We start from the raw sequence: 12,480 nt of genomic DNA, 5'->3' as shown, positions 1-12,480 counted from the left end.
TGTGCCATGTGCTCCAGGATGACCCTGCTGGAGCAGGGAGGTTGGAGCAGATGCCCCACGCTGGTGCCTCCCAGCATTCCCCACCCCGTGTCTCTGTGCCCGGGGGAGGTGCCGGGCCCGGCCCCGCTCGGGGGGACCCTCCCGGGGCAGCGCTGCGGGGCCGGGCCCGGCCGGGAGAGGGCGGTGCTCAGCTTTGGGAGAGGCGGCTGGGGCTGCGCTGCCGCCCCGGGGCGGGTGACGCGTGTGCGCCCCTTCCTCACCCTGAGGGGTTGAGGATGCCCTGGCCAGCCCGGTTTTATAGAAATTCTCGGCTTTTCTTGCAGTTGTGGTATAGGTCGTGCAGCTACAGCTTTTAACAGCTTTTAAGCTTTTTTTTTTTCCTCGTAAGTTCTCAAGGATAAAGCCACACGGTTTAAAACCGGTGCGATATGGGGTACTAGCCATTATAGCTGATCTTTTGGGAAAAGTATAAGTAGTTTAGCTCCAGAGGACCTCATTTCGATGGAGACTGAGGCATGTGAACGAGCTGGCAATCCTTGCATCTCATGGCAAAGAGTAGGTTGTGAAAGGGCAGATGTTACAGTTCTGTTCCAAATGGATCCTGATATTCCACCTGATTTTTCATTTCCCTTCATAAGGAGAATAACCAAATGCATCTGCAAATTGCAAATAGGCACCTACTTACTTCACATATACTCATTTGCTCTTAAATTCAGGAAGTCTTATCCTCTCTAGCAATACCTGAGATTTGGCAAGTGCATCTTTTGCAGTCACACCATCTTCTTTACCACTACACCAGCCACTTACTCTGTCTGTCTGCGTGCCTGAGCTGTGAGCAGTTCACAGACTGATTTGGGCTAAAAGTAATCCGATGGAACACCAGTTGTTCCAAACCTCTTTATTTGCCACAGGACAGCATTAGCCTGAGATCCTTTCTGACAAAAAAATTGCCTGCTTGACATAATGACCGTGTCTTTTCTGCAGGTGACTCATTTCTCATGGCTGCATTGGTGGTTTATATTTAGTTTTTTAAGATACAGTGATGGAAATGTGCTCCAAGTGTCTTTGACCCCCAGTTCCTGGTGTGGGCAGAGGTGGGGGAAAGGTTTCAATTACATTGTGCCACTAACAGTGCAGAGTATTGCCAGCTCAGTTTAAAGCCCAGCCATCCAGGGGGTGTGTTTAACGTGACGACCTATTTTGGTAGTCACTCTGGTGATGCTGGCAATCCCTGCTGGATTTCAAAGCCTCTAGTAAAGGTCAGCACAACATCTCAAGGAGGGGGAGCATCACCTGCCTTTGCTTAAAGTGCAACCTGGAGTGCAAACTCCACAGGGCAGTGTGTCAAACTGGGGCAAGTCTGTTATGTCCTCTTGGGCTGGTGAGGTTAGATTGAAGATACACAACATTTGAAGGGAGATTTGGGGGGTAGGGGATTTCAAAGAGGTTTGTCTTTTTTATTTTTTTAAGTTTACACACAGAGTAGCATGTGCCTGTTGATCAGTCAGTTGACTGGTGGATTTGATGCATGGAAATGGTTTAAAGGCTAACCTCTGGCAACATACAGAGTGACATAGATGTTTCCTTTCTATCATCTGTTGAAAGAAATCAGGCTTATTTTTACTGCTTTTTTAAGGGAAACCAAATTTGAAATACAGGCTCTGATAGCAAATTTTAAAAATCTCCATTTATATTTAGCAAGAAAACTTGACTGTGCTGTTTATAACTATTATTATTAGAATTCATCTGGCCCTGCATTTGCTGTAGTTGCTCTCATTTTTTTACAAGTAAACATTCACTTTGGAAATTTATAATCTCAACTTGTTTCCTGGTGTTCTTGTAATGCTTTAGAAAATCAGAAGACAAATTAATCTTTCTAATAATTTTTTTTCTAGATGGTCTAAGCTGAAATTTAGTCCTGAAACTTCAATAAATCATGTCAGTAATATTAATAAGAATATGCACTTTATTAGTTTTGTTATATGTGGCTTCTGAATGTGTTCTTGCATGTCAGTTACAGCTGCATGAGCTTTTGGTGTTGTATTAAGGCCCACTTACTAATGTTTTAGAACTTGCTTGCTCCCAGAACATGGAAACAGAATTGATTATCATTTATGAGAAACATTTGAAGTAGTATTTGCTACCGGTAAAAACAAATAAGAAATGAGGGTGTTCATCACAGCAGAGATGAACATTTAGGTTTACAATACTCTTTTCATAGGCTGGCACTATTACAACACTAGTTGTTTAAAAGGACATTTCTAAATCAACAGCTATTTTTAAATTAAAATTAGTAAACACTATAGCTCACCATCAGCCAAAAAGGTTCTGTTTCCCAAGACCACCTCGGGGGTACATTCAGCCATGATTTGGTGACCACGACTCCCCTAAGGACAGGAGGTTTGTGTAAAGAGTTGCCTCACTGGCAGACACCTTGGCACAGCAAACACAGGGGGCAGCAAGCAAACAGTCATTCCTCAAAACACATACACGCCTCTGCCAGTAAGTGCCTTTTTAGTACGAAGATACTGTACAAAGGGGTGTCCTGGAACACCATCAGGTCCATGATGTATTATTATTGCAGTTTCTAGCAGGTGTGTTGTGGTATCACTACCACGTTAACTGTGGGAACTCTTTCTCATTAACCACATGAATTGGAGGAGGGAGTATGAAGGGAAAAAGATAGGTTGTTCTGTTTTGAAGATAAGGTCTCTTTGATATCATTTTTAGAAGAAATCTGAGTCATAGTTTTGGTTCTTCATAAGGCTTCATTCAATCCTTAGAATGTGTCAGCCTGACTGTAATGGTTGTAAGCATGAGAGAAAAATCACATCTCATAACCAAGATGCTAACACAGGTTACCTTCTGCTGCCAAAATGCTTCTCTCTATATATATGTATGTTTGCCCGCATAGAATCCTCTGTATGCCATTCCAAATTTGGACTGTTTTTGCTGATAAAAATCTCCAAGCAAAACATTTGCAGTGCAGACAAGGCCCCTGCCCTGGGGCATCTGGTCATTTGGCATGTAGCTGCAAACCTGCTGTGGTATGACATACACATGATGTCCATGGTGAATCCTTGGGGAGACACAACCACTCTCTCCTTGGGAAGCCGATAAAAAGTACTGGAGCTGGGAGGGGCAAAGGCTGCGTTTCAAAGGAGAAGTCCCATCTGAAGGCAGAATAAGCCTAGGGATTTCCCATGCTGGGACTCTGCAGATGGCTTGGGGGTTCCCCTGTCATCCAGTCTCCGACATCCTCTACGCAGACACAGCCACGCTTCTTCATTGGAAGCCAAAGAGGGCTTAATGCCTGAGGGAGGACACCATAAGTTACTTAAGAACATGTTGATGGTTTCAAAATGAATTTTGGACAAATATAATGTATTTAATTAAGATCTGTGTGAACTGATCCAGGATAATTTAAGTTTCTAGCTCAGGACTAGTGAGACCTTGTTTTAGTTCTGCTGTACTAAAGCCCAGGGCAAGGGTTCAAAATGACTATGTCCCTTCTTTACATGTAAGATGAGGGTTACTGAACTTCCCTCAGAGGTACATGGAGGGAAAGGTTTATGCATGCATTTAAGGTTAGGAGATGCCTAGAATCAATGATAATATCTTGGCTAGCATCCATAAGAGGAAATAATATGTCAATGATGTCAGCTTTGGCCTTAGACAGATCTTTTTAGTGCCCATAGGGAGAAGTTTGTGTTCTTCCAAATCTAATAGTGCTGGTCATGTCCTCATGCAAGAGATCAAATTCAGTGGAGTTAGAGCTCCTTGAGCCATGGCTGATTTTGGTCCAAACTGTTTAATGATTAAACCAGTCACGTTGAACCTCTGCAGTTTACTAGAATTCTGACAACAGCAGAAATACAGGAAAAGGGCTTAAACCAATCAATTTTAGCTGTTCTTATTTTTGCTTTCCGTAAAATCTTCCACTCCATCAAGTAAGTCTTTGAAATGGAAGTTCAGACCACAGTTTGCGTCCCTTTGTATGTTTAGTTATTGATGTGAATGACTTCAAAGAAGTGTGCTGCCTCTCACTTGGCACATTTTATTTAATTCAGTACACTATAATCATTTATAATGTGCCAGAAAATTACAGGATAAAAACACTGAAATATTAAAACTCTGCTAACATGAGCAGTGATATGAAACCTCTTATAAAACATCAGAAAGAATGTTTGAGTGTTCCACTATGATTTTGAGTAACTTCATGCTGTATTCTCTTAAAAGATTATTTAAAATATTTAAATAATATTTGACAGATATAGTTTTTGTATTAAAAAAGGAAACCGGCAAACTAATATGTAAAATATAATTACTTTAGTTCATTTACAATACTACAAGGCAAAACTAACTGAATAATGTTGGTTTATGCTTACAGTATTCATCTGATCTTTAATAGATCAAATAATTGTTTTCATTCGAAACTATTAATGTAATTAATATAATATACTTTTTTTTTACTTACATGTAAAAAGACCCAAAGATTTGCATACCTTCAGACAGGCACCATCAGAACTATTTAGAAAAATGTACCAATCTGTATGATGTGAGTTTACTTCAAATTTAGTATATCTCTGAAACATTCACATTTTCAACAGAGAGAAGAAAAGGAAACATCATAGTGTGATGTGATGATTTTTTTTTGGTCCACTTTTTCAGCTATTTTAAAAGACTCATGATTTTTGAGAAAATGGTAACCTTGTGTAATCTGAGCAGGAGGTACTTTCAAGAATTTGAACATGTATTTGATGCCAGCATCAACAGAGGTCTCTGGGACATATAGATAAGGGTCATCCAGAGAAATTGCTCAACAACATGTATCCAGGCATGCAGGGAAGAGAAAGGTTGAATATTAACAGAGAAACAGTGATTGCTCAGAAGGGTTAGTCCTATCCCCACAAAGCAGGAAATTAGTGATGCCTCCAATATATATAGGAACAGAGGGAACCTCTCCCCGTCAGAGCTGCTGCTGAGAGAAGGTCCCTGAGCTGCTCAAGCAAGCCAGTACCATGAGACTGCTCCTGCTGTTCCTGCTCTGTGTTTCCTCCGTTAAATCCCAGGGCTCTATTGACTATGACGATGAGGTTGTAATACTGATATTGATTAATAATTAATAATTAATAATTAATAATTAATTTAATTTAATTTAGTTGCATGCATGTCTTAGCTCATGTGAGTTAGCTAAGTTAGAAGCTGTGGGAAAAGATGATCAATGCATGTTCTGTTCCACGTGAAGTGTTCAAAAAATAACCTTTATATATGTAACTGCACAATAGTTATTTTCTGAGTTTGGAGATATTTTCTTCCTATTTCTTTTTCTCTAGAGGATGAAGGATGTTTGATGGTAAGATTAGTTATTTCATATTAGTTATATTATCCAAATTTATTTAAGGATATTAATTTAGTAGTGTTGACATATGATGTTACAAACAATTAGTCTTAGGTACAAAGAAGTAGAAATGTGTAATTAATCATGTCCTGCCTCAAAGACAGTGATCCAGCAGACATTGAAAAAAAGCAAAACCAAATAAACTGCCAGTTCATATAGCTTTACATTGGAAACAGAGTGGTAACAATTGCTAAACAAAAGAGCAATCAGTCTAAACATATTTAACTTGGCTTAACATATTTATTTTTGCTTAAGTAAAATATTTTAATGGGAAACACAATTTAGAGTCTTGGTACATTTTTTTTATAGTTCAAAAATCCCCGCAAAATTAAATAGGTCAGGGCAGTCAGATTTTCTCTCTTATACAATCTCAGCATTTGTGTTTGTATATTGACTACTGCTAACACTAATGTGTTAAATCATTTTCAGCAATTCTGTGTTTTGTATGCTGCCTATTTTGAAACCACTTGAAGCCTCTAATCCTGGATCCTTGCAAATGTTTGTCATTTGCAGCTAAGTTTGAGTGGGATTGGAGATGGCCATAGGTTTTGATTCAGTGGTTCAAACAACTCTTAATTTAAATAGTTTAGTTTGAACAAGTGCTTAGGGACCAGACCCGTTTTCCCTACTCAACCTTTTAGATGTTCCCATTTCTGGCAGATGTGGGGAAAGTATGCATCAGAGGGAGCTGTGAAAACCTACTCTGAGGGATATTATCGAATGCTTTTCCTAATTTCATCAGTTAATAGCTGGCAGGTGGCCTGAGACCCGATGATGTATTTGACTGTGGCCTGATTTTCTGAGCCCTTACAAATATTCCTGTAGCCCAATAAAAAACTGTGACACTGATTATGTGCTGCAGAATATGCTTCCTAGCCTCAAGGATTTCTAATTACTTTATTTATTTATTTATTTTGTATCCTACTACTTCAAGTTTTGTGGTGCTTAGTGTCTCTGAACTATAGAAAATTTATTCCTTGGTTAAAATTGGCTATTGAAATATTGTTTTACTTAGGTTTGAAGACTTTTTAGTTTATCTGTATTTAGGTAGAGGGAGTGTGACTAGTCTTACAAGGGCGGGCATAGCAATGACTTTTACATAATATCATTATAATATTTCTGTTATGGCTTTTTTCATTCCACTCCATGGCTTTCTTTGCTGTTTAAAATACTAAAGAGTGCTGAACAGATGCCTCCACCCTGTGCATCCCATTTTACAACAGCAATCCCAGATTCAGAGAGTTTTCTCTCCCCCTGGCTCTGCAGGATGACACCCCTCTGTTAGGCGTTCGGGGCCACCGACCTGTGGACAAAAGGCGGGAGATGGCCCCCACGCTCCGACCTGTGGCACCTCCCATCAGTGGGCCTGGATACCGGCGCCGGCCCCCAAAACCAGGGAAGAAGGGGGAAAAGAAAGAACGTATCATCTATCCCGATGCTGGTGGCTGCAAGCATCCTCTGGAGGAGATGGTAGGTGTCTGCCTGTTGAGACAGCTGGTGACATACTGTCCTTTTCTTCTAGTACACCCAACACAGAGTTTTCTCTGACAATTGAGGGGCAGTTGTTCATTTAAAGCAGTCTGGGTTTTCTCCATTTTGCTTGCATTTGCTAGGACTGCATTCAGAAAAGTAATGTCACAGAGTCCATGGGATTAGTCACAGAGTCCACCTACAGTGAAGATGGGAAGATGAGAGTTGAACCATAAATGAGGAAAGGAAGTATCTGTGGGTTAGTCTGTCCCTTCCATGTGGCTTTGCATAGGTAACTACTAAGGACAGAAAACCCTCTGCAGAAGCACTGGCTTCAATTTCAGATAATCTTAAGGAATCCTAGGAACCAAAAAAAAAATCAATTTCCCTTGTCTTTCTTAAAACTAGTTTCAAGATGTAACTATAGTTTACCATCGGTCACTGCCCCAGCTCTTACAGAAGAGCATACAAGCATTCTGAGAGCTAGTACACACCTTGCTGCCTTGCAGTAGTTTATCCCATGGTCCCTCCTGTGCTCCCTGCTGGAAAATGCAAGCTGTGACGGTGCTGAGAGACATCCTACTGTCTGAGAGCAGATTTGAGTGTGGAGGTTGCCAACAAATGAAGTCTGCTAAAGCTTAATGAATACATGGTTGTGGTAGAGTCCCATGCTGCCTGAGTATTTTGGTTCTCACGGAATGTCAGAATTTCCCATCTCTTTTTAAAACACTGCTGTCCTTGATGGTGCAGCACCTACTGTAGAAGCAATGGTGCTCAGCTTCTCTCATTTCATGAGAGATACATACAACAATGTGTAGAGAATGTGATTGATTCTCTGATGCCAGTTAGAGAGGAAAGGGGTAGACATAAACATGCACAGGCACCAGGTAATTCCTGACAGGCTTTAGTCATAGTTCAGGTGGCTTAACACAATGAACATTTAACAGTGCAGAAAAGGGAAAAACAGACAGGGGACCAAAAAAGTGTGAAGAGAGAGGGCTTTTCTCAAAAGCTTCAAAAAAGTGTGCTCCTGAGGGACTCCAGACTCCTTCCCAACCTTCAGAGTGCAGCTTCTTTGTGCAAGTTGAATATCTGGATTCCTTATCTAGACACTTAAATATCTGGTCTCACATTACAAATTTGTCAGTGCATTCAAAGGTATGGTTGTTCACTGACAGGATTAGAACTTTTTAATCTTGACTTTTATTCACAGTCCTTTTTGCTTCTTTTAAGGGAGTACTGTGTCCAACTGGATGTGAGCTACGAACTACACTGCTAAAACAGGAAAAGAATGTGAAACCAGTTGTTCGTGATCTAAAAGATAAAGTGAGCAAACTGTCTGACAGCTCTTCAACTTTCTTCGAATATGTGACTGTTCTAGAAGATAAACTGACAAAGAGGCAAAAACAAAGAAAGGGTATGCTATTTCTATTAATTACTCGTGTAAATGGTATTGGAGTTTCATTGGAATTCCTACAGTTACTTGTTAGTGGACTTCTTTAAAAAAAAAATTAAAAATACAGTGCAATACCTGCAAAGCAGGTTTCCATGACCAGGTCCTCTTAAATCTTAAAAAAACCTTTGAGAGAGGCAAAGGAATGGATCTTATACTAAAGCAAGATTCATATAAGGCCCCTAAATGTAAGGGTCTTGTGTACCCCCTTACCTGCTTTCCTATGTCCATCCAATCCATTTATGACCAGCCTCTGGCTTGGCACCATGGTTGCCCAGAAAGAGGTTGGTGAATTATAGCTCTTTGGCAGAAGATAGCACCACTGATAAATCTATTAGCTAGCAAAGAAACAACAGTATACATGTACCACTTTCCTGAGAATATCTGCATAGTTTTTGCACACTGTAGAAAATTAAACAAAAGAAATACCTATCCTTCCTCCCTGCTAAGGAAAGAAGTGGCATCTCAAATTGTACTTACAGATTGCTCTGCATTTCCTAACTGGAAAATATGTTGAAAACTAATTTGCTTTTCGTCTCTTTGCTTTCCTAGACAATGAGGATTTACTTTCTCAGTACAACACAGAAGTGGAATTGCATTATAATTATATAAAGGATAATCTGGATAATAACATCCCATCTAGCCTCAGGGTCCTTCGTGCAGTTGTGGATTCTTTACACAAAAAGATCCAAAAACTGGAAAATGCCATTGCAACCCAGGTGGACTACTGCCGTTCCCCATGTGTTGTTTCCTGTAATATTCCAGTGGTTTCAGGCAAAGGTACTCATTCAACTATTATGACATCTTTTCTCCCACTTATATCACTGTGAAAACTGATAGAGGTATCATTCAGTTGGTTTGTGAAGCCTGTGCAATTGATTAGGAGAGCAGGAAAGACGGAAAATGATCCTAGATGAAAAAGAAAACTTTTATGGATGCCTATATTGGTCAGACCAAAAATCCTCTTACCCCATATCAGTCTTCACAAGTGGCCAGTAGCATTTTAAAGAAATATGTGATTCAGGGTCTTTGTAAGGTGGATGTGATACATTTGTGACGATCATAGTTGTACTTTTGATTTTTTTCAGTCAAGAAAGGTTGATTCTTATTTCACAAGCTTGTCTACTTCAAAAATTCATTGTAAAGTATATAGTCTTCCATCACTCAGTTTGAAGTCCTAGAAATTCCTATTTGGAAAAGCTGAACAATGTGGGTGCATTGTTCTTTCTTCCCTGGTTCTTTTACTTGATGTGTCACAGAAATCAAAATGAAAATAGAATAATATATATATATTTAAAATTTTTCCCTTATAATCAGCAAACCAAAGGATAAGAAGAGGGTTGGAGAAGTTCACAGCTCTTCCAGTAACAGTCTCCGGTTTGTTCTTGCAGAATGTGAGGATATAATCAGAAAGGGAGGCGAGACATCTGAAATGTACCTCATCCAGCCAGATCCTTTTGTCACACCATACAGAGTATACTGTGACATGGAAACAGATAATGGAGGTTAGTGTGAAATAATTATATTGTTAAAATAATAATTAATATGAATGATACAAAAGATAATTAGTAATTTGCATTTTATACAAACAAGTGATACCTTTTGTAATTACTTGAGAATTTAGTCTGACTCATTCAGGAAAGTCTCGTTGGTCATCTGCTGATGCACAGTAGGATACTTCTATAAGGAAACTGGAAATAAATAGTGTAGGTATCTTAGTATGGCCAGAATGGACGAGGTGGGCAGACAAGGAGAGTCTGGTTCATTTCTTACCTCGCTACTATGTGCTAGACAAAAGACCAGGGCATTCCTTCGGGTTCTGCTTTTTTTCACCTTTCCTTATGAAGCAAGGTACTACTTAAGCGTGAGCAAAAATGGCAAAGCTGAGCTCATAAGCAGTGAATGACCTGCTGCAAGGAAGCCATATGCTCTTCTTGTCCTGAGATGAAGTTAGAAGGACTGTATCTTAATGGTTGATGCTCCTTTTGTACTGGCAATTTAATGTAAATACTGTTGCTCCTGTAGGCTGGACTTTGATTCAGAACCGCCAGGATGGCAGTGTTAATTTTGGGAGAAGATGGGATCAATATAAAAAAGGATTTGGAAATCTTGCAAAGAGTGGAGGGAAGAACTACTGTGATACACCAGGTAAAACACACAGCGTGAAACTCAAAGAGCTCTTCTTACTGAAACTGTTTGATCCTATTTTTTGAAGCTCTTTGACTTTCTTGAAATTAACTAATCCACTTCAGTAGACCCATTGGCAAATAATAAAGTTGCCTTGAAGTATATTGGGAAGTCTATTTCACGGAGTTCTCACTTGTTGCTTCTCAGGTGAATATTGGCTTGGAAATGACAAGATCAGCCAGCTTACCAAAATAGGGCCCACTGAAGTTTTAATTGAAATGGAGGACTGGAATGGTGATAAGGTATCAGCTCATTATGGAGGTTTCACCATACAGAATGAAGGAAACAAGTATCAGCTTTCAATTAGTAACTACAAAGGCAATGCAGGCAATGCACTAATGGAAGGAGCTTCACAAGTGCATGGAGAAAACAGGACAATGACAATTCACAATGGCATGTTCTTCAGTACTTATGACAGAGACAACGATGGATGGTATGTACTCACACTAAACATTTAAAATAAAAATAGAGCTTAAAATAGAGCTGAATATAGAATATTTCTCTAATTTTATGTTAGTTGTCGTAATATCTCGAAATATGTTTTATCCCTGCAAGCCAGCAGCCAAACGTCCATGCGATTCCCTTGGTGTAGCCAAGGACGGGTAAAACTGTGTATTAGGTTAGTGACATTCCACAGCCAAGTAAGAAGCAAGCATGCTGAATTGTATTGATTCAATTTTATTGAATTACTTACCGTAGGCAAATCAGCAAATCTGGATGCGATATGTTCATTGTCAGAGACTGATGGCGGCAGTGCTGAGGACACTGTCTTGCTAAGTAGGAATATTGATGCTCTCTCCAGTAACCTATAATGGTTCCTGAAGAAAGAGACAGGTAGCATGTCCATTGAAGAGACAAAGTTCTGCCTACTCAGAAGACAGGAACTCAGTTGTAAAGTACATAATTGAGCACCATATCTCTAAACTCTGCTTAGTACCTAATTACATAGTCATGAATAAAGGAATTGTTTAGATTAGACATACATTTCTCATTGTTTTCTATCTTTAAATTTCATTGATATTGTAATTATCGTTATGAACTGCAAGTAATTGTAGTTATCAATCAATAAACTAAAATGACATTCCCAAAGAGATGCAGCTAGAATTTAACTATTTTTTCTTAGCTGCTTCACCTTCCAAGTGCACTGTGTAGCATACACTTGAGATGGTCAAGCTTTTACAGAAAGTTCAGAGAGGAGTTTAAATGTTTATTATGGTTTGAAAATTTCAGTATATGGGCAGGTGTCTGTACTGTGTTGATCTGTTTGCTTATATGATATCTGTTACTCTCAACACATTTTTTCCCCCTCATCAGGTCAACTGCAGACCCAAGAAAACAGTGCTCCAAAGAAGATGGTGGTGGATGGTGGTACAACCGCTGCCACTCAGCCAACCCCAATGGCAGATACTACTGGGGAGGGACCTACAGCTGGGATATGGCAAAACATGGTACAGATGATGGTGTTGTATGGATGAACTGGAAAGGGTCATGGTATTCCATGAAGAAGATGAGCATGAAAATCCGGCCATACTTTCCACAATAACCGTTATCAAAGTGTGCAGAATCAGGGATTTCCTTTTAGTATTTGTACGTGGTTATCTTTTGAGCATGATATTTAGGCTTGTCTTTACACATGAAAAATAAATATGTATATACAAGCATATTGTGACCTAAAGTGAAAAGCTATGTCAAATGTAAATCAAAAACTGACTGATAAAGATAACTTACAAGTGTATTCCATTTTTCATTTGTTCATAAGACAGAATTAACTAGTATAGAATAACACTGAAAACCCCAACCCAACTTGTTTTGCTCTTTTACAAAGGTCTTCTATACCACTTTTAAAGAGGGAGAGCATTATTTTAAAATGTTTTCTAAAAATTAAAGTCTTAAAACTAAAATATTTTTCACATGGTTCCTAATTATTTATGTATAATCTGGGGAGAAGGAAACACATTCCCCTAAATAA

At 39.3% G+C, this 12,480-nt stretch overlaps 1 protein-coding gene across 1 annotated transcript; it reads left to right on the top strand.

Annotated features, from left to right (window-relative positions):
• Positions 1-4,930: 4,930 nt before the first annotated feature.
• FGB (fibrinogen beta chain) lies at positions 4,931-12,412 on the top strand. The gene is made up of 8 exons (XM_051790629.1): positions 4,931-5,096; positions 6,668-6,871; positions 8,105-8,288; positions 8,877-9,104; positions 9,716-9,829; positions 10,350-10,472; positions 10,659-10,944; positions 11,826-12,412. The coding sequence occupies exons 1-8, from the start codon at positions 5,022-5,024 to the stop codon at positions 12,052-12,054; spliced, it is 1,443 nt and encodes a 480-aa protein (XP_051646589.1). The 5' UTR covers positions 4,931-5,021; the 3' UTR covers positions 12,055-12,412.
• Positions 12,413-12,480: the final 68 nt, after the last annotated feature.

This window comes from Manacus candei, unplaced genomic scaffold, assembly GCF_025592945.1.
Source record: "Manacus candei isolate 608988 ecotype Guabito, Panama unplaced genomic scaffold, ASM2559294v1 h1tg000028l, whole genome shotgun sequence".
NCBI lineage: Eukaryota > Metazoa > Chordata > Aves > Passeriformes > Pipridae > Manacus > Manacus candei.
This window is presented reverse-complemented; position numbering and strand designations above follow the sequence as displayed.